The 23,633-nt window shown below is 40.4% G+C and overlaps 1 protein-coding gene across 1 annotated transcript in view; it reads right to left on the minus strand.

Annotated features, from left to right (window-relative positions):
• Positions 1-23,633, minus strand: part of ect2 (epithelial cell transforming 2) — a 106,395-nt gene that overhangs the window by 70,101 nt on the left and 12,661 nt on the right. The window contains exons 4-11 of the mRNA XM_080032528.1: positions 21,337-21,429; positions 18,553-18,735; positions 11,895-11,984; positions 10,661-10,768; positions 7,760-7,833; positions 3,332-3,462; positions 1,389-1,504; positions 830-892 (exon numbers count right to left, since the gene is read on the minus strand). Coding sequence (XP_079888654.1) covers positions 830-892; positions 1,389-1,504; positions 3,332-3,462; positions 7,760-7,833; positions 10,661-10,768; positions 11,895-11,984; positions 18,553-18,735; positions 21,337-21,429 — 858 coding nt within the window. The remainder of the gene's footprint in view (positions 1-829; positions 893-1,388; positions 1,505-3,331; positions 3,463-7,759; positions 7,834-10,660; positions 10,769-11,894; positions 11,985-18,552; positions 18,736-21,336; positions 21,430-23,633) is intronic.

Below are 23,633 nucleotides of genomic sequence, written 5' to 3' on the forward strand. Positions count from 1 at the left end.
AGATTGCTGTAACCTGAGCGAATTAAATGGTCAAAGCAGGCGACCAGGGATAAATATTGCTACTTTTACTGGTCATTTGAGGAATAACTGTTTTAAGAAGCTTCGCAAAAGCATCTCACATATCCGGTCGCATTACAACCGAGCGCCTGAGAGCCGAGTGGCGAGCGCTGCCGTGCCGTCTCCTCCTCCTCACACTAGAGATAGAATCGGGCTGTAGGGCTCATAACCTAAGCAGTGCACAGCGGCACAGCAACGCGACTTACTACACCGGCCCATAGACTGTATATAAAGCACAAGCAACGTCTGTATCGCGGCTGGTGCTGTCGGGAGTAGGCTACTCTCACACGGCCAGTAGCAGCCCCCAGCCTGCTGCTGTAGACAGAACGCACCGTGATCACTGCCTCGTGACCTGCCTCAGTTTGTAAATATAGCAGGCTACGTGAATAGCTATAGATAATAGAAAGAAGAAAAGAAGCCACTATGTTGATTTCAGGTAGAATATATCAGAGATTCCCCTTCTGATTATCTAAAATATGACTTATTAAAGAGCCTGATTAAAGACAATATTTCCCATTGGTTATGTTTCCAAAAGCTAAGAGTTGTGATTGTGGGTTTCATTTATTTTATGTAGCCTGTTTATAAGAACAAGATTGAGAGAGAAAAAACGATAAATAAATGTTTTTTACATAAACATTTGACCCCTTTCCTTTATCTTATTGGAATCGGAATTGGGAACCGTTAAGAACCGGAATCGATAGTCAGAATCGGAATTGGAACCGGAATTGGTCAAAACTCAAACGATACCCATCCCTAGCCATAATACACTCACCTTCTCGTAGAGGTACATGGACTCTCCGGCCCGAGCGTCCATCTGAATGCTTCCCCAGAACCACTACAACACAAGACAGAAAATAGGTTGTTTTTATAGCCCTGGGTTAGGCCAAATAAAATAAAAGGGATTTGATAAAATAATCATATTGAAACCCAATAAAACTGGCATTGTAGGAAAAAATAGGACCATTTTGATTGTGGGGTTATAACTAGAGCTAAACATCTGCCCTACCTTTGTTCACATTAAGCATCCCTTGCAGGGGGAATCTAATATTGATCCCTGTCTCTGACAACACAGACAGAGAGGGAGAGAGCAGAGACTATGGACTTACAGGAATCCTGATCACTGGTCATTTGGCATTGGGTTTAGGTAAAATGGACGAGGGAATTCATTATTTTCTGGCCTTGTGTCTGTGTCTTCCTTTGGAAAAACCTCAGAGTAAACCCATTGTTTTGTTATGTCAAGGTAGCACTGGGCCAGCATCATGAAGATGTCAAAGTGTTTGCCTTTGGAAGCAGCACTGAAACAATTCTTTCCACAAACACTGAAGCCCTACCTCCTGTTTGACCACAAAGAGTTTCTTGCAGGGAGGAAATGGCAGATCCTTTACAGAGTTCTCCTCCACCACCATGTGTGTGCACCTCAAGTCTCCAACCTCACGATAACTGCCACCTTAAGCACAGAAAAACAAGGACATGATGAGAAAATTATGATATACATATGAATATACAGTTGTGGCCAGTATTATACACCTGAAAGATTGGAAAATATTGACGTTGTTTTGCCTTAATTTTTATATCTCTTTCCCTCCCTCCGTCAAACATACACTCTTCACCTGTTGCCAAACTGTTCTAACTTGGACTCATCAGTCTACAACACTTTAAACCAATCTTCCTTTGTCCATTTCTTGTGATCTTTTGCCAATTTCAGGCGTTACACTCTATTTTACTCTTTCAATAATGGTTTCTTTGTTGCTATTCTGCCAATAAGTCTTTCTCACAGTTTCCGACGCAGTTCTTAAAGACTCTGGCTATGTTCGGAAAGCCATACTAGCGTCCTACATCCTACATACTCACCATCTATATACTGCATACTGTCTACTCAAAGATCGATTGTGTATGCGAGCTGCGTCCAAAACGTTTTCAGTTGAAGTATACTCAAGCAATGAAGAATTTCTTCTTCTTCTTATAAGATTCAGGTGGTCAAGATGCTGTTTAGCGTATAACCGCCCTCTACAGGTTAGATATTGAACTAGATTTTTACAGTCCTGTGTTCATCATCTGTGTTTCAGACCTCTTGTTTTATAATTATGTTTTGAGGCGGAGGATCCCTCCGACGCTCTCTGTCCGGCTCATCAGCACTCAGCTGTCTGTGAGTTGAGCTGGACGAGCCGCGGTGTGTGGAATAGCGATCTGTCCTGATCTCTCTCCACTATCAGACTCACATCACTGATTTCACTTAGTAACTCTAATGTTGTTAGGTATTTATCTTCATCTCTTATCTATTGTGAGAGTTTTATGAATGACTGCACGTACAGTTGTCAGATCGCGGACCCCAAACAATGTTGTTGCCTAGCAACTTGCTCGAAAATATTTCATTTTCCTGGGCGGGTAGAATTGACCCAGTGCATTGTGGGGCGGTTGAGTAGGAAAAGTATACTATCGATTCATACCCAAAATCTTCCCGGAAGTTAGTACTCATCCGGGAATTTCTCACATACCCAAACTCGCATACCCAACCGTCACATACTCAAATTGAAGTCAAAATGAGTATGAGTAGAACGTTAGTATGGCATTCCGAACACAGCCCTAGTTGCACCATTAGTCATTGTGGTGTTGATCTCGTCACACAGTTCTCATGAGGTCTTTCCTCGGTAGCCTACTGAGAATTTAGAGATGCTTCATTTGTCCATCTGAAAGTTTCTTTTTTTACTTTTCCCTTTTGGATTTGGTGTGAATTGGTGGCATCATGGTGGTCTAAAGTGTACTTTACAGTGCTTGTGTGTAATAGGCCTACGTTTTTTTTGTAATGAAAATGACCTAAATCTCTTTAGCATGGCTCTATTTTATGTTTTATAGAGCATACTGATGACTTTGTTGATATTTCATTAGTTTTATGGGTATTTAAAAAAAAATATGTATTTACAAAAACAACTTAAATTCAAAGTGTTCTAATCATGTTGGCCACAACTGTATATACTGTCTATACAAATAGTTTTTACTAATGTCAGAACTGACTATAAGCTAAAGCTATTTTCCAAACAGCTATCGTCCAATCATAGCGTAGCAACTCAAACTAGGCACAGCAGTTCTGTCAAAAGTTGGACTTTCCAACATGATGTCCCAATGGAACTTTATTAAGAAAAAATACTGAATATCCAAAGAGTGTGGAAGCGGATCTCATAATTTATGCAATTTTCTGAAAAAAAGAAGAAAAAAGGGATGGAACTGCAACCAAATGAATGAGTAGAGAAAAAGCAGCCATTGCAGAGACACTGACCGTGTTTGATAGTCCTCTCCTCCATGTTGGCCTTGTCTTCATCAGAGAAACCCAAAAAACTGAGAGTGCAGTCCTGAAATGGAGGCACTTTGAACTCTGTTCGAAACTCCTCTTTTCCTGCGTGGAAATGCCTGAACACATGAAGGTGGGACAAGCAAGGTTACTATCCAACCATTTTAATTACTCAGTATGTGTTCTCAAAGTCTAAACATAAAATTTTACCATAACCATAAGGACTTATTGTTAATGCCCATCAGGCTAGTTTAATTTGGTCTTTTGTTATTGCTATAATCCAATACACTGCCTGGCAAAAAATAAATTAAAAAATCACACACTCAAATATCTTGTTGGACCAGCTTTGGCTTTGAAAACAGCACATATTCACCCTAACACATTCTGATAAGCTTTTTTTGGCACATAAGGTTGTTTAGAAACTAGACCTGACCAACTGAAGCAACCCCAGATCCTACTGTACACTGCCACAAAGGCTTGTACAGTAGGCACTAGGCATGATGGGAGCATCACTTCATCCACCTCTCTTCTTACCCTGATGCACCCATCACTCTGGAACAGGGTCAATCTGGTCTCATCAGAGCGCACAACCTTTTTTCATCATTCCAAAGCCCAATCTGTATGCTCCCTGGCTCCCTGCTAAACCCCACTGATAATTGGTTTTCTTAAGGCTACACATCTGCATAGTCCATGTCCCTTATGTTCTCTTTGAATTGTGCATGTAGAAATGCTCTTACATTCACTATTTAACATAGTGAGTTCTACAGTTGATATTTTAAATTTTGATTCTGCCAAATAGTTTTATTTATTTTAAGTGATCTCCCATCATGATCATTAAAGATTATTTTACGACCACATTCCTTCCTCAGAGATGACGCTTCACCACTACCTATCCAGGTTTTAATAATGCGTTGGACAGTTCTTAACACGATTTTAGTAGTTTCATCTTCTCCTGAGTAGTTTTCTTTGTTTGATGCAGGCCAAGAATTTCACCCCTCTGAAACAGAGTTACATCTTTTCCAAAACCACAGCACATGTCTTCTGACATGGTTGTTTAAAGGTCCCATATTATGCAAAACACACTTTTTCAATGTGTTGGAACATAACTATGGGTCCACGGTGTGCCTAGGGACTGCCAAAGTTTCAAAAAACCCTCCCCCCTTTCCGAAAACCTCTCCAATATACTCCAGTCAGTATTCTCGCCGACTGTAACATCACAGTAGGCACAGCCACTTCCCCATATTTTCTTTATATGTCCATGCTTCCCCCCCACATTAGCAACCAGAAACTTCCACCGTGCAGTAGTCTATGATAACTCCACCCCCCCCCCCCATTTCTTATTGGTCCACGGCCCTGAAATCCTCTGGAAAATATTCTGATCGACAGCCATGTTGTTTTCCCCGCTAAGCGACAAGATGCCCATAGTACAGCAAAGCATGCAGAGTGTTGCATAAACCAACACAGAAGCATTCTGCTCATAATCCACTAATCTTAATCACAGCCGTCTTAATAATGCCGCGTTTATAACGAGACAAAGCTTAGGAAGCTATTCCATCGGTGAAACTAATAGGAATCTCCTCAATGGTTGTTTGCCTGTTATTTACCTAGTGTAGCATGTAGATTCGGGAGTAGCACCCAGCGTTTGGTCCTATTACACTAATTTAGCTTTCCCATTGCAGTCTAATAATGCCTCGTTTTTAACACCACAAAGGATGGGAAGTTATTCCTGTAGAAATAAAACTGTGAAGCTGCTGTTTTCACTGGTTTTAAATCGTCTGAGTGTTATTTTTAGCCGTTAGCGCACATGTAGCTTCAGATGTAACACCCAACGTTTGGTCCTATTACACTAACTTAGCTTTCCCATTGCAGTCTAATAATGCCTCGTTTTTAACACCACAAAGGGTGGGAAGTTATTCCTGTAGAAATCAAACTGTGAAGCTACTGTTTTCACTGGTTTTAATCATGCAGGCATGCAAACTCATAAACCATGAAAACGGTGAGAAGTCCGAAAACAAACCCTGGTAGGTGGGTCTGGGGGCATCCCCCCCAGGAGATTTTTTTTGTGATTTGAACATTTAAGAGAAGCAATTTGGTGTATTCTGGTGAAGAGAATTAAGGACAAAGAAAACTTTGTCAGATGAATAGTAAAATGAGCAAAACAAGTTAGTCAGCCAACCTTCTTGACTTTTACAATACAAAGTGTGTAGGTAGCCTATTTACCAAGAAAAACTTTAAAAACAACTTAGAAAAACGGTTAAAAGTGCTGGCAAAACCAGCTTTAAATAAGACAGACAATAACATGTAGCCTCAAATCAATCACACCAAATTCCCTTACAATAAACTAACTATTTATATTGTGGCAAACAGGATTTGCCTTATCTCTGTTACACAACCATCAATCAAACACAGAAGAATACACTCTGTCACCATAGTTAATCTCGTGTTCACGCACTCACACCTCAGTCGTGCGCAGGAACTGAATGGTGCAAAATGGGACAATAGTGGAGGAAGCAGGTGAGTGTGTTATTTCAGCGCTGATCTGCTGTAATCACTACATTCACCTCAGGTGTGTCGGCCAGAACACCACGCACCATTCAAAAACCGAGAAAACAGCAATAGACAAAAGCACATTATTAATTTGAGGTGACACGTTAATCTGCAGTGACAATCCGCCAACCGCGGCCGTTAATCAGCGCGCGCATAAAGCAATGCAAATGGCTGTAAAACAACGGTTGGCAAACTCCGTGAATGTATTTAAAAAGTGATTCACATAAACCGAGTAGGCCTAGGCACATTAACACGGTAAAATACTAGTACTGCGGCTGCGGCTACTTGAACGCTCCGATGACTCGGAGAGAAAAAAATTTAAACTTCCCTGCAGACACTCTGACTGACTGATGTCACCGCCCCTCAATGACAAATACTGTTTCTGATTGGCCAAATGACCGTCAAAGCTCATATGATAGGAGTTAACATCCGTCAATCATAGTTAGTCACTATGGTCACTCCACTTTCTTAATAGGTCCATGCTCCACACAACCCCCCCTCTTTTTTTGGCCGGGCACTGTATGTTTTTTGTAATGTATCATAAGAGAAAACCAGTTATTACGATTACTATCCTAAAAGGAAATAAAAAGGGAAAAGCTTCTCACACACCCACATAAAAAAAAGCTCTGTATGCACAACTAACTGGAAACAATGATAAATTGATCTTAACTATATATAGAAACTATAGAAACATTTTCTGTAGTTCACTGGCAGTTGTACAGCAGAGTTACAGAGTGGAGCCTCTTCCTTAAAGAGGACCTATTATACTACTTTTCTGGTCTTAATTTCTTGTTTTACACTGCTATAGAGCAACCTGACACGAATCACATCACAAAAAACTATGTAGATTTTCGGGAAGCTCTTTCTCTTATTTTGGCGATCCAGCACATCCTGTCAACACTTGAGTGTGTGTGCTTCGGCAATCTCCGCTCCCTCCGCCTGTGCATCGGCCATCTCCGCTACCCTCCCCCCCCTCCTGCAAACCCCACTCTGTTGTGATTGGTTACCTTCCTTCCGAAACACTTTCAGTGGCGGGAAGCGCGAGCATGGACCTATAAGGGCGCGAGGCAGACGCGAACAGGGAAGTGACAGCATTACCATACATGGAAACATCCGCGTGGTCACATCACCAATTTTTATGCGACGTCACCAATTATGAAAGGGTAGACCGCTTTGAAGACGTGACTTCTCGACTGGCTAGAATAGTGTTTAGTGCTCTGCACAGACACCCCAGACGGTCAGCAGGGAATACGTCGAAATGCATGTAAGTCATTATTTGATAATTTAGTATGGTTAAGCATGACTATGAATCATCATAACAACGTTTATAGGTCATAAAAGTCAAAAAGCATCATAGGTCCTCTTTAACAAACAATCTTTCACTGAGTAAAGACACTGACAGAGAGCAGACAACAGACAACTTTCACCTTGGCCTGCCATCAATGGATCACTATGTCACTGAAAGAGACAGACACTACAACTAAAAATTTGAAAACTACTTGAATGCTTTGCAAATGTAGAGCCAGAGTAGGTAGCCGGGCTGAACTCAGCCGAGTCTGCCGGCAATTTGATTTTGCTCTGCAGACTAGTCTGGACCCAACCACTGTTTGGCCCAGTTTACTTCCTCCCAAAGATTCTGGCACCAATCACAAACGCCCAGGGAAGCTAGAGGCAGGCTTAACATAATGACGACAGTGAAGCTGCGATCATTGGTCTAATTGGTTTAAGGTCTATCCAATGCGTACAGAGGCATTTTGATCTAGGCCCGTTGATCCCGCCTCTTCAAACTCAGAAATGCCAACGTCATTATAAAACACAATCTTAAACAGGAGAGGGTAAATGAGCTTTCTTTCCACATGTTGAGCTTACACATCATCTCTTCTCTCCCAGGCCTTCAGAATCCAGGATGGGGTCAGGATGGGCGTCCCCATGCACACTGCCAGCTGAATGAGAAGAGAAAAAACAGTGAGTTCATGTGCGACCCAGAGACAGAGGTAGCCACAGAAAGAAGGCCATGATATATAGCTGTGCAGTTTTACAACCAACTCTCATATAGTTCCACTGTCAGTGCTCAGAGAAGAACTATCTCCCGGGTCTGTCTTCATTACTCCTGATGCAGGGCTGTACAGTGCGACAGTTTTGATCGCATTTGCTACTGAAATTGATCACGTGCGATGATGAATACAAGTCCATTCGCACTAGTGCTAGTTGATAATGAGGAGAGGCTGTCTTTGAAACACAGAGGAGAGATGCACAACACTGCTTAGAGGGCTCTACATTAACACTCCAAATGGGGGTAAATGTAGTCTTAGGCAAGTAAGTTATTGAGTACACCCTTCACTTTGGCTGGTGAAAGATATGTGTCCTCGGGATCTGTGCTCGTGCAGCGATTCTACCATATAAAAACTTCACCAACGGTAATAACCGGAAGGAGATTACCGCAGTTAAGTTAGCGCGTGTGCAAACAGAACATTTCCTGTGCGCCTTCAAGTTAAAGGTCACATATTATGCTAAATGCACTTTTTAAATGTGTTCTAACATATCCATGGGGCCACGGTGTGCCTAGAGACTGCCAAAATATAAAAAAAAATAACAATCTCTCCTTTTCTCACTGTCCCCCTTTCTGAAACCCCCACCCCTCCCCCCCAATATACTCCAGTCAGAATTCTCGCCGTCTATTACGTAATAGTCGGCACAGCCACATCCCCATATTTTCTTTATATGTCCATGTTTCCGATGCTCCCCCCCCACATTAGTAATCTTAACATCTTAACTACAGCAGTCTATGCCTCGTTTTTAATAACACAACGGATAGGAAGCTACTTGTGGGTTTTTGCAAACAGTGAAACTGAAAGAAATGTTTTTATTGGTATGTTTGCCTGACTGGTGTATAGCTATTTAGCTTTGGGACAAGCATTCAGCTTTTGCTCATAAAAACATAATTCTATTACCCATACCAGTCTGGAAATACCTCGTTTTTAACAGGACAAAGGATTGTAACTTAATAGTGTGGAAGTCAATTTTGAAAATGTTTTTTTCACTGATTTGTGTGGTGCTTTTAGTCTTATTTTTAGCGTTAGCGCCCCTGTAGCTTCTGTTGTAGCACCAAGTTTTGCTCATAACACGCTGTTTATACTCCCCACAGCAGTCTGAAAATTACTCGTTTTTAACATGACAAAGGATGGGAAGATATGTAGAAATCAAACTTTGAAGCTACTGTTTTAATCATGTCAGGTCATGTCAAACTGTTCTCTTAGCTTAGCCGAGTAAACAACTCTGTTCGCAGTCACGACTCACGTAGTGTCTCTCTAGTATCGCGAGAGCACGGCAGAGACGGTGGGAGAGCCCCATGGCCATATAAAGAAAGCCCGGCAGAGAGGTGGGAGGGGCCAGCCAGATCGCACAAATATAGGTCATCCTGAGACCAGAGGACAATCAGGGTATAGAGGCTTGCTACAATAAATGATCTGAACGGGTTTTTCAGCAAACATCTAAAAAAAGAAGTATTAGGGACTACTTAGTCCATATAAAATTGACAGCAAAGTGCATAATATGTTACCTTTAAAAGCCTGTTACTAGCCAAACGTGAGTTGACTTTTATTTTGAAGCTGGTAAGAACAGGAAGTTAGCGCTTCACAGCCCTGCAGTGCTCTAGCTAGAAAGGCAACTCATTCAGCTGCAGAGAGCAGTCAACAGTTGTCTAAAAACAAAGTTTGAAACAAGCCACTGAAGAACAACTTCCAACACATTCACAACAACTTATTTAATTTATCCTAAATTGTACCAATATGTATACTTATTTATTTAATAGGCTATGTTCAATGTTTTAAAGTTTGGTTTTAATTAACAGAAGGACATTTTCTAAAAATGTTTATTATTAATATAATAATTATATGTATATACAAAACATATATAGATATAGATATTATTTTTATATTTTTATGGGGAAAAATTATTCTGAATCAGCAAAAAATTGCAATTGGCAGGTTAGATTCTTTTGTCTAAATTGCAATCAGTGCACCCCTATTCATTCTTCTATAATTATTACTGCACACACTAGGATATAATATTAATTGAGAATCTCAAATGAGACCAAGATGACATGCTCAAAGGTAATTACAGTGAAATGCAAGGGTTAGGGTTATGCAAGTTTTCGATCATACTTTGCTTGCTACCAAATTTATTTTTGTACTACTGAATTTTTTTGCTTGCTAGCACCAGTGCTACCACCTAAACAAATAAGCGTACAGCCCTGTGATGGCCCTGTCACTCAAAATAACAGTACTAATAATACCACAGGTAAAAACGCTTTCCACTTCAGGCACAACACAGAAACAGGTGGTTGAAACAGTTCCGTTTTAAGCTTTTGTTTTTTAGTTTGCATCACACTTTGAAATGGAAAACATTGACTGTGTCATGAAGACACCAGGCTCCTGTTATAGTTAGTCTTTTTATGCTCGAAATAAATACACCCTTCACAAGGGGAAAAGGCAGAGGAGGAAAAAAAATAAAATAAATAAATATAGTATCAAGCATCTGTTAATCCATGTAGCGAGAAGACAAGACCATTCAAATTGGCCATCTTTTCATCCAGGCATTCCTATAGCTCTATATATCTCCAGGGAGTAGGCCATGAATTCAATTCAGATTTTAAAAAACGGGTCTGAGTGGTCTTCTTGACAATGACAGTGAAATGAAAGCTAAACTGATTACACACAGAGTAAAAACATTTCCAGATCACAGTAACTCAAGAAGTAGGCCTGTACACACCCTGTATTTCTCTCCATGAGTGGAGTTGGCGATGAGGTGAGTAACCTTGGTACTGAAGTCTTTGCGGATGGTCCCACCCATGTGATGGACCAGATTCACCCAGTTCTTCTACATGGAAAACAAAATTACAAAGCACAAGCTAAGCACACAAAGACAAATGAAATATCAAGGGGTATTATGACAGCCATGTTGCCATGCCATTGGCTTTTCTTTCTTGACATTTTTCCAGGTAGTTACCACCAAAAGTACCAGGAAGGTTTAGTTCTAGGAACTCTTAAAGGTCGCAACTTAAAGGTTCATGTGGCCTGTTATCTTTTTAGAGGGTAAATCAACTACCCAGGAAACGCACAAAGAGGTCCTGCATTCTTGAGACTATTATGGTCCATGATTAAATGTTGTCGGGAAGCACTGGTACATGCATTTTTTTCCCCAAATACCATGTATTCTTTGTATGGTAGGTATTGGAAGGAACTTGTTAAATGAACTTTATTCATCCGAGAATAAATTTGACAGAATTTGGCGCCCCTTCCTAAATTATTTTAAAAAACCAACAACAACTATAGAAGAGTAGCTACCTCCCCCCCGCCCTCTTTTATTTGATTCAATTTTATTTCTTTATGTGTTTTTTCATTTTTTTTTCATATTGATTGTTTATTTCTGTTTCTTGTAGTGGATATTTTGTGTTGTTGGGTGTGAGGGTGGGATGTGGGTGGTGTATGTTCGGGAAAAAATTTGTATTCATTGTGCTACAACTTTGTTACTAACATTCAATAAAAAAATCTTTGAAAGAAATGAACTTTATTCACTAAGAAGCAAAGACAACCACGGAAGACATGGCAGATAAATTGTGACTTTAGTCCTGGGAGTTGGGAGTTTTAAATGACCATATGGACATAATATATTATCATATAGCTATTAGCTTTGCCATATTGTGCAGTGGAAAAGCCCCTTTTCCATCATGCTACTGTCCAGGCCATGGCTCAGTGCCACTTCCACCTCACAAAAGGACAAACTGATGAAAGCAGAAATGAACTATAAAACTAACTCAGATGCCATGTCCATGCATCATGTATGTATGATGTTCCCATTAACATACATGGGAACAACAGATCCGTGTATCTGTTGATAAGAAAAGCTTGAGTCCAATAACACTGACTTTTTTCACAGAAAAAAAGTTTAGGAATAATTGAAGGTTTTTCATTCATCAACCTTCTATAAATAAAGAATCCCTCACCATTTCATCTTTGTTCCTGAAGCCGGTGAAACACATGGACAGGTTGAGCATGGTGGTGGAGTAGAGGGGACGACATGAGAACTGGAGAGGCTGTGGAGGAGGTCAAGAGCAATGATCAGCTTCACCGGAACACTACAGACAATACTAAAGACTTCACATGGACTCATTTACTTCTAGAGGAAACTACAATTGTTTTATCAAAATATGTATAAGGGCTGTGCTTAAAAAACAAACAATGTTTCAATATTTTGAAAAAAGAAATTTCAAGTTTCAAAAAGGTTGGAACTACACCTCCGCTCCTGTAGATGCCGCAGTACGGGTTTTGAATTTGAAATCAAGTTTTGAATTCAATTGTTTTGACCCAATTTATCCGCCGAGATATCAATATAATGTGATGTATTTAGACCACCCAGATCATACACAGCAACTTGTATTTCAGCTCTCTATAGAAATATGGTCACTATATGTGGAATGCCGCAATAGCGGACTTAGTCCTTGACACAGCACTATTATTTATAAAACTAAAACATCAAAAAGTATGGTTTGGAAAAAACAAAAGGGACTGAAAGATGAAAGTCTTACTGATTTTTGTGTTATTGTTAGGGCTGTCAAAATGAACGCTTTAACGCAGGGGGATGAAATGAATTAATGCATACATTTTTTTAACGCATGTGCAGAATGACCCACCCAATACATCCCACTCGCTCTGCACTAGTAATTTTTAAATCAGATTAATCACAGGATTCTGTGGATTAATCACGATTAATTTTACCATTCGAAATATGCCCGAAAAATTTGAATTTTCTCTGTATATTGTTGTATGAACGGACAGAAGGTGGATATGTACTAAAATTAGTATTTTTATTAATTGAAAATCCAAATGATGGTTTTAATACTGAAAATAAATTTAAATCAAACTAAAATACAGTCCCCTCCATAAGTATCGGAACAGTGAGGCCAATTCCTCTATTTTTGCTGTAGACTAGAAACATTTGGGTTTGACACCAAAAGATGAATATGAGACAATTCATTTCAGCTTTCATTTCCAGGTATTTACATCTGGATCTGATACACATCTGAGAAGATATCATTATTTCTAAAGGAACACCACATTTTTAGGCGAGCAGAAATATTGGAACAGATAGACTTTAAATAAATTAAAGTGAATAAAACGTAATATTTTGTCGCAAATCCTTTGCTTGCAATAACCGCATCAAGCCTGTGACCCATTGACATCACCAAACTTTTGCATTCTTCTTTTGTGATGCTTTTCCAGGCTTTCACCGCAGCCTCATTCAGTTGCTGTTTGTGTTAGGGGGTTACTCTCTTAAGTTTGGGATCATGAGTAGATCGATTCTTTCTCCAAAATTTAGCCTTTCCATCACTTTGGTAAAGGTTCATCTTGACAACAACACAGTAACACATGATGGCAACAGCAAAATGAACTTAAAAGTCTACAGAAACATTCGGTCTGCCTATTTAAAGAAAGATGTAACCAAACTGATTGGAAGATGCTCCATCATGCAGCAAGATAATGATAAAAAAAAACTGCAAAAACAACAAAGGAGTTCATCAGGGGCAATAAATGGAAGGTTTTAGACTGGCCAAGTCAATCTCCAGACTTAAACGCTTGAGCATGCATTTTACCTGCTAAAGAGGAGACCGAAGGGAGTAACCCCCCCAAAACAAACAGCAACTGAATGAGGCTGCGGTGAAAGCCTGGAAAAGCATCACAAAAGAAGAATGCAAACGTTTTGTGATGTCAATGGGTCACAGGCTTAATGCGGTTATTGCAAGCAAAGGATTTGCGACAAAATATTACGTTTTATTCACTTTCATTTATTTAAAGTCTATCTGTTCCAATACTTTTGCTTGCCTAAAAATGTGGTGTTCCTTTTAAAAAAAATGCTATCTTCTCAGGTGTATCAGATCCAGATGTGAATACCTGGAAATGAAAGCTGAAATGTTGATCTATTGTCTCATATTCATCTTTTGGTGTCAAACCCAAATGTTTCCAGTCTACAGCAAAAATAAAGGAATTGGCCTCACTGTTCCGATACTTATGGAGGGGACTGTATATACCTACCTACCACACCATAATTCAATTTGTCTGTCTCTTTACTATGTCTTTGGGCAAATATAGGCTATATAATGGCATTTATTTGGTGAATCTATAAGTTGTGCATTCTTGAATACAACTTGATTACAGTCCACGGTGTGTGTGTGTGTGTGTGTGTGTGTGTGTGTGTGTGTGTGTGTGTTTGTACGCACGAACACGTCCTAGGGACTGTTCATTTGTGCCAGGAAGCCGGCGTTATGTTGATGTCTACTTACACACACCTCTGAAAACTGCAGACGTTTGTGTCCTCGCGGGCTCTGTACAGAGCGGACAATGTTTCTCCTCCTGTTGCTCCCGACATCAACTGTCACCCGCGGCAGTTGATATTATATACTATCAATGCCCCCGACACAGACGTGACAGTTAGCAGATTAAAACACGGCAAGGGCTAACGTGCTGCTATGTTTGGCTGCACGCAGCTACTGATCCTGGGTGAGCCATAACGTTAGAGTGACTGTAGTACAGAGCCGGTGGGATGCACGGGGCGGATCATTCTGCACATGCGTTAATTGCGATAAAAAAATTAAAGCGTTAATTCCAGAAATGAATCACCCTGCGTTAACACGTTCATTTTGACAGCCCTATTATATTAACATAAATAAACCGCTTACTTCACCTTTAAGGGGCATAGCAAATAGTAGGGCTGGGCAATTAATTGAAATTCAATTTCGATTACGATTTTGGCTTCCCTCGATCATGAAAACAAGATTATCGTAATAGCACGATCATTGTGTCGCACGCCGTGTCTTGTGTGGTAAATGCAGCGAACCCTTCTGTGTGCGCTCCGCTCTGCCCCGCCCCCGCCCGAACACTTTTGCTTTCAGCGACTGCAGTGCAATGGTTTATTCAGCATAAAGTTAAAGTACTCGCCCAAGAAATCGAAACAAAAAAGCTTTGCGCGAGCGAAGCAGCGATTGCCAGTTGAAACTCTGTGACAGTGGGTAACAGTGTCATTCACAGTGACACCTCGCCAGTGTGAGCCGCCGCACAGAAAAGCCCTGTGGCTTTACGGCTAAAATTATCCGGGGATTCTCGCCCGCAGTCGTTCTCTGCATGTCACTCCCCTCTCTGCCCCATTTCACCTCTGTCTCTCTGCACTATCATTAAAGGCAAGGCAAGGCAAGGCAAGGCAAGGCAAGTTTATTTATATAGCACAATTCAAACAAGGCCACTCAAAGTGCTTTACAGGGGCAAGATTAAAATACATAAAACACATTAGAAGACATTTAAAAGCGAATGAAAAGAAGTAAAACATTTAAATTAAATTAAAAGTACAGGTTAAAATGGAAACAGAAAAGTCTTCAGACTCGATTTAAAAGAAGGTTGAAGCAGACCTCAAGTTTTCTGGGAGTTTGTTCCAGATAGTAGCTATAATGTGTGAGAATTAACGTGTGTGTAGGCCTAGGTGTGGGCTAATAAAAGAGGGAGAGAGCTAATTAGGTCAGCTCAGAAAGCACAGCAAAAAGGTTTTCGTGTTTCATAACTGCCTTTACGCATGGCGGTGGAGACGAACCCAAAACAACACACCGCGGCCCGGTGATAAGGAAACAGTAGCCTACACTAACAAGAAACTTTATAAAGACACTAAAGACAAAAACGATCTCTGCCCATACAAAAAGTTCTGACTTGGATTTGATGGAGCGATCGATGTGTATAAAACCATCCGGTATATACGTATGGTCTGATGACGGGCCGTTATATTAATAATAAACAGCGTGCTGCACAAATATGAGACTGTCCACCGCAACCTATTACGTCAAAGCTACATTAAAAAACAACAATAGCTTAAGGATTCTCGTTGCTCTAATGTGGAAGTGGAATATTTGATGCAAATTTGGCTGGATGAAAATATTCACAAACAGTCGTATAGCCTACAAGTAGACTACGCTCCGAATCCTAAACGCGCATGGTGACGTAGGCAAGGTGCAAGTGTGCCCAGGCCACGAGCAGTGTGACCACGGGCCAGTGGGGGAAGTGGGGAGGGGGGGGGGGGATCGTGCTGAATCGTGCTGAACACGGAACAGTCAAATGGCACTAGTGTGAGTGCACCCTAAGTAAACCTTTCCCAGACGACCTAAGGGCTCTGGACGGTTCATAACGTATCAGCAGATCAGTAATGTATTTTGGCGCTAAACCATTTAGTGCTTTATAAACCAACATCAGTATTTTGAAATCAATTCTTTGAGTGACAGGAAGCCAGTGTAAAGACCTCAGAACTGGGGTAATGTGATCCACTTTTTTGGTCCTAGTGAGGACTCGAGCAGCAGCGTTCTGAATTAGCTGAAGCTGTCTGATAGATTTTTTTGGAAGGCCTGCAAGGACACTGTTACAGTAGTCAAGTCTACTAAAGATAAATGCATGGACAAGTTTTTCTAAATCTTGCTGAGACATAAGTCCTTTAATTCTTGATACACTCAACAAAAATATAAACGCAACACTTTTGTTTTTGCTCCCATTTTTCATGAGATGGACTTAAAGATCTAAAATTCATTCCAGATACACAATTGTACCATTTCTCTCAAACATTGTTCACAAATCTGTCTATATGTGTGATAGTGAGCACTTCTGCTTTGCTGAGATAATCCATCCCACCTCACAGGTGTGCCACATCAAGATGCTGATCTGACATCATGATTAGTGCACAGGTGTGCCTTAGACTGTCCACAATAAAAGGCCACCCTGAAATGTGCAGTTTTGTCTCACAGCAAAATGCCACAGATGCCACAAGCATTGAGGGAGCGTGCAATTGGCATGCTGACAGCAGGAATGTCAACCAGTTCTGTTGCTCGTGCATTGAATGTTCATTTCTCCACCATAAGCCGTCTCCAGCAACTTCGCACAACCATTGAAGAGGAGTGGACCAACATTCCACAGGCCACAATTGACAATCTGATAAACTCTATGCGAAGAAGATGTGTTGCACTGCATGAGGCAAATGGTGGTCACACCAGATACTGACTGGTTGCGAGTCCCCAGACCCCCAATAAAGCAAATAAATTAACATTTCAGAGTGGCCTTTTATTGTGGACAGTCTAAGGCGTTTATATTTTTGTTGTGTATGTTTTTAAGGTGGTAGTATGCTGACTTATTAATTGATTTAATGTGTTTCTTGAAATTCAAGTAAGATTTCTGGCTTGGTGTGTGGTTTCTAGCGTAACAGATGTAAGCTGTGCGCTGACTTTTAATTGTTCATCTTTGGCACCAAAGACAATTACTTCAGTTTTGTCGTTGTTTAATTGAAGGAAATGTTGGCACATCCAATCATTGATTTGTTCAATGCACTTACTCAGTGCTTGTATCGGACTGTAGTCTCCTGGTGATATGGTTATGTAAATTTGTGTGTTGTCTGCATAATTATGGTAGCATCATTTGTTCTTATTCATAATCTGAGCTAGTGGGAGCATGTAGATGTTAAACAGAAGAGGCCCAATAATTGAACCTTGGGGGACCCCGCATTCAATATGTGTCCGCTCAGATGTGAAATTGCCTATTGACACATAGTAGTCTCTGTCCTTTAAAGCATAAAAATGCCCCAAAAAATATCTTAAAAAAAAATAATAAAAATAAAAATGAGTTGTTCACAATCACATCCCTAGTAAAATATTAATTTTACTCTTAGATTTGAAGGTGTTTATTTATTTAGGGTGGCTTTTTCGTTGTAGGCTATGTTTGAGGAGCACATTTGGGAGTTTAATTTATGCAATGTTGAAAGAATTTACAGAATTTTCATTTTGGGGCATCCCTACAGTGAATAATCGTCTTTAATAATCGTGATTACAATATCATCAAAATAATCGTGATTATAATTTGCCATAATCGAGCAGCCCTAGCAAATAGACGGCCAAATTGAATTATAGTGAGGTATGTTTTAGTTTAATTTTTTATTTATGTTCAGTATGAACACCATCATTTGGATTTGCCATGATTAAAATAACACATTTTAAATGTGTATATCCACCTTCTGTCATTCATCTTTCCGTTCCTACAACAATATACAGAGAAAATTTGAATTTTTTTTTTAATCGTGATAAATCATGATTGATCCACAGCTACCCTGTGATTAATCTGATTAACAATTGTAATCGTTTGACAGCCCTAGTTATTTAATACTCACCAGAATGCGGAAAACAATGTATTTGAATCTCAATTTTTTCTGGGGGAGGAAACCTATTTTTCTATGTTTCTGAAGGCAGGCAAGTAAAATGTCAAATGTTTTTGCCTCTGTTGCACCTACAGCATAATACACAACAACAACAAAAGTGTAAACTAACCACTGTGTAAGGCATATGTTTAGAAGTGTGTACAAAATGCAATGCTGCATATTCCAATTTTGGCATTAAGATTGACAACCGGGCCCTGGATTTTTTCAAATTAATATGCCGGTCTTTGGAACAAAAAGGGTTGGGAACCCCTACTTTAGACCAAGGTAAGGACATATAAGTAGAAAAAATCAAATTAACGAACATCATTATATGCAAGAATCGAGTTAGAGACACAGTTCGCTATGGTAAATAAATATGTTGTAAATCAATGACTTACTTCCCCCTTGGCAGCACAGTACAGCACAACAGGTGGTCCGACAATGCGGTTCTCGCGTTTGTATAGGTAGCTGTAGTCAGAGGAATCAAAGTCTGTGAGCACAAACACCGTCTCATATTCAGTGTTGTCCCCATCGCCAAACTCCTGGACGTTGTCTGTCATTAAGCACGGGCTGCTGATGTCCTGAATAAGAAGAATCACAATATGGAGTGATTAAGCGGTGCATGATGGTAAAGCCCTGGTAAAGCAAATGTAACAAAGCACAGTCATTAAGCAAATGACCATAGCATGTGAAGGAAAGGTGTGTTAGCTCTGTTGGTGAGGCTGCCAATGTATTAGTTCATTCAATTATATGAAGATATTCTTTATAATTAGTTAACAAGATTAGTCCATTATTTTATTGATGACTGATTCAAATGAGGAAATTTGGTGCTAGTAAGCTGTTAATACATTTTATAAATTGAGATTCACATTGTTGTTTTGTGAAAAAAATGTAAGTATACCAAGAAAGGTGAGCTCTTATAACTACGGGTGAGAACGTTTACAAAAATGTCTAAACCGGTACACGGCTACAATTTTCTCATGTAGGGGAGAGTGGCCTAAGTTGTGCATTTTCGAAGTTGTGCCACCCCTTGTTTCTAGAAAACCGTGGAAGAAATTGGAAATGTGACCACATATTTAAGAAGAGCCATCCATTTGACTCATCCTGTAAAGAAGGGAGACACACGGAATAAGATATAAGCACATTTAAGCTAAAAAAAACTGTGTTTTGCCTTTCAAAGTAAAATTTCCATGATCAAGGTTTTTTGATTATTGTGTCTGAACAATTATAGACAAGTTTGAAAACATTTGACACATGTTTTAGTGCTTTGGTATGCTACATTTTGAGTCTATACAGTTAGCACGATGTCAGCCCTAAACTGCTGCATCAAATTTGCCAGGGATGCACAACACCCTGAAATATATGTACATATTTGAGTTGGAGACTTTACTGTCAAGGCCTTACTTTAAAGTCACTTTGAGTTAAAAGTTGCACAACTTAGGCCACTCTCCCCTACAGATTAAACCGTTTAATATGGGGTGGGTGTGTTATCTGCTTTAGTAGCCTACAGTAGCTCAGGCCGCCCCCCACTCCTGGAAATAAATGAAGTAATTTTCCAAGCGGTTTTCGTTTATTGATTTTTCCCAAGCGGTTATGATTTACCAAATGGTAAGACGTGTTCACGTGCAAACCCCTATTTATAACCACTGTGCATCTTTAATCCACCAGGAGAAAATAGGCCGTAGTACATAATCATTCACGCTTACACACAGTAGACACAATCATACCGTTTCTCTCCTCCATGCCATACACCAAAAGAATTAGTGCAGCATGAAAATAATAATTTCTGCGGCACAGATGACAAAATGCATTAATCTGAGTCAGAGTCCAGTTCTTTGAATCAATGGCTTCAATAACAAAGGGCACAAATGAAATGAGAAACTGTTGCGCTGCTCATGGTCAGAGCAGGCCATGCAGGAGGGGAAGAGCCCCAAAAACAAAACACCTGAGAAAGATGGGTTTGAGTAGGTGACACACAACCAAGGCAAAAGTAGTGGGGCGACATCAGGGGAGTGACATACACCGTTAGAAATAGATTTAGTGTTACACAGTTAAGATCAATGTTGCTTCAGACACAGGTGTGTTAAAGGAATAGTTTAACACTTTTGGAAATACACAAATTTGTTTTCTTTCTAAAAAGGTGAGATGAGCAAATCAATACAAATCGTATCGTACCCCAATTTAGCTTAAAGACCCAAATTAGCCGCCAACAACAGACATGATTCAGTTCACCTACCAACATATCTACAGTTACTAGTGAACATTTACTTTGTTTAATCCGTACATACAAAGTTGACAGCCTAGCTAGCAGCTCTAGGAGTCTGTAATTAGGCACAATTGCCATCTGAGTAGATTCCAGCTTTACCTTAACTCGTCGAAATGACAAAGTTAGCATATATACAACGTTAACATGTTCCCTCTCATTGCTGAGCATGTTAGCCGACAACAAAGCCCTAACTAGCTGGTAAAGGCTGCAACAAGTCCTTGCCAGAGAGGGAAACATTGTTGTTGTTGTTGATGAAAAAAAATGACGGCACATACAGCAAAGCTATGCGTTAATGAGTGAGCTTAAGAGGTGTAGATACTGTAGTGAATTGGACAACTCACAATAATTTGAACAAAGCCAAGCTAGCGGTTTCGTACTGCTTGCAGTGTTGCCGATTTAAGAAAATGACACACTGATTCTGGCTCTGTGAAGACATTGCATTGTTATTGATATTCTCATCTCACTTTCAGAAAGAATGACATTTTTTTCACATTAAGCCAATTGTTTAAAAAAAAATGTAACCGAAGATAAAACTCACAAATGAAAGCTTCATCGAGTAATTCCAATTAACCACACTACAAAACCTGTTGAATTATTTTGCCTACAACATTTGCCTCTGGATATTAGCCATTTTTAAATGCCATGAGGATAAGTAGAAAAGCCTTGCAATTCCTTTAATATTACTCCACAGCTTAGAAGCTTGCATTGACATTTGAGTGCAAATCTCTGTTATAGAGCAGTCTAGGTCTCAGCATTACTTGGTTTACATTTAAATATTCATCCAAAAATCCCTTCACCATTGGTGACTTGACCATGCACAATGATTGACCAGCCAGAGTGAATTAAGAGTCATGCAGCTGTCCCAAGTTCCCATCAAAGTAGAGAGTTAGACAGAGAGGCAGACACTGTACTGTACCATATTGACTATAGATTTTATCATCATTTTCTCCTCGCCAACCGCTTCGCCTTCTCTTATCTTTACCACCGGTACCTCCATTACTCTGATGGCCTGGAAGAAGCAAGCAGTGACAATTGCATGTCAAACACTGGCATTTGAACAGAAAGCAGGAGATATAAAAAAGGGGAATATATAAGGTTGAAAAGGAATGAGAAAAAAGAAAGGTTTAAAAAAATAGCCAGTGATAAATACATACAAATGAGCCCCCACATGAGGACAAAAGAGCTGATCAAGTGTTAGGTAGTGATGGGGGGGTGTGTGTGTGTGGGGGGGGGGGGGGCAGCAGCGTCCCTCTCCTTCCAAAAGTCTAAGACAGAGACTACAGATATCAGGCTACAGGGGAAGAGGCTGGGGAGGAGGCATTTCAGCTCCAAATGAATACAAGCCGTTCAAAGCCTCTGCAGGCAGGAGGAGGAGAAGGAAAGGATGAAGGAGGTGTAGAAATGGTGGGGGGCCGGTTTGGTGCAGGCTGTATTAGCATGGTGGCAGGCGGTCGGGAAGGCAATCCAGAGAGCTTTGATGGAGCTGACGGCACCTGTCTTTGGACGTTGGCTGCACTGTAGATTGGCAGGGAGGAATACATGATTTAAGCAAGTGACAGGACTCAGGAAACCTGGGAAAAAGGTAATTCTAGCAGCACTCAAGTCTGCCACTAGCCTGGCAACGCCCGCCTACACACTTCCGCTCAATTTTCATTTCCCTTCAGTAGTCAGTCTGGGTGTATGGTATATTAGTGGGATCTATCACGCCAGATTTCTACCAGTCCAATCAGCAAACAGAAGGAGTGGCTCAGAAGCTGGCGCATGACATACGTCACGATAGGGCTGGGCGATATGGACCAAATCTTATATCACGATATAGGTAATTTTATATCACGATATGGATATATATCACAATATAGTATTTGTCCTTTAAATTCAATGGATTACAATAACCGTACTGAACTGTTATCACATTAGATTATTTTCATCTTTTGCTTGGAATTTAAATTTCCATACATAAGAAAAACTGGTGCAAAATACCACATCAGTCTGGCTTTAGTCAGTCAGTGCAAAAATAAAAATGACAGCATCAACCAAAGAGCCTACATTTTCCAATTGATAGTAGCCTATATCAAAATATTGAAAGACTTGAATTTTCCTGAAGTATTTGCTCATCTTCATTTAAAAAAGCTGTCAACATTAACTAATGAGCAAATGTCTGGTAATACTTTAACTCCAGCTTCAACACAAATAATATTTTCAAGTTTGACATGTTATAAAGTTACATAAAACCAGCCTTGCTGGCTGTCTCTAACAATAACAGCACCCGAGTAGATGCTAAATATGTCATTATTAGCCAGCTAGCTCACGAGAGCTAACCCATGTAGTTTGCGGCTTAAAACAAGCCAACTCTGTGTCACGGCAAGAGCACGCTGAAGCAGCAAGCAAGTTTCCTTTGCCCGATGACATTTTTGACCGTTAATACCAGCTGCTCTGCCACCGTGACACGGAGTTGGTTTGTTACTTGTAGTGATGGAGCACCGAAGCTAGACAGCTAGAGCAACAGATGAGGCTTCTTCTGTTGCGGGTAGAGAAGCTGTATTGCAGGCCAGAACTCTGCTGCAGAGCCCCCGTGTGGCGCGGCGGTGTAACTGCAGTGTAACTATAGGGACTCGGAGGGACAGCTGCCTCCCGCTCCATCTATGCCACATGAACTTTTTTTCTCTGCGGTATAAACGGTATGGCCAAATCTCTCCCGGTAGACACTTTCATATCGTCCACGATATGATATCGTCATATCGCCCAGCCCTACGTCACGACCCATTTTGGATAATAGGTTTGGTGAGGGAAGCTTTAGCTGTTAAAGCCACTATGAGTAACTTTGTCAGTTGGCGGCCGATTTGGACAAAAGCGGTAGTATTTTTACGACGCCAGCTGTCGTAAAGCTGTTTTCTAGCGCGTGCCGGCCGTGCGAGTGTCAAATGATTAGGACGCAATATAGTGCATGTCCGTGTGTTGAAAGTGTGAGGGCACCGGACTCTTTTCGGCTCCGTGAGAGTGGTTAGCGACAACTAATGCTAGTCAGTGCCACACACACCTGATTACAATGAGTTGATGCAGTGTCACCTAACTACTCTCACGGAGCTGAAAGATTCCGTGTCCTCACAGAAAGCGAGAGACAGCAGTTAATATGGATCACGATAAGGTAACGTGTTTATGTTGTTGTAAATAATGACTATTTCAGATGAATAATGGTCATCTGATGATGGTGAA

The sequence above is a fragment of the Ammodytes marinus genome (assembly GCF_949987685.1).
Source record: "Ammodytes marinus genome assembly, chromosome: 8".
Lineage (NCBI taxonomy): Eukaryota > Metazoa > Chordata > Actinopteri > Uranoscopiformes > Ammodytidae > Ammodytes > Ammodytes marinus.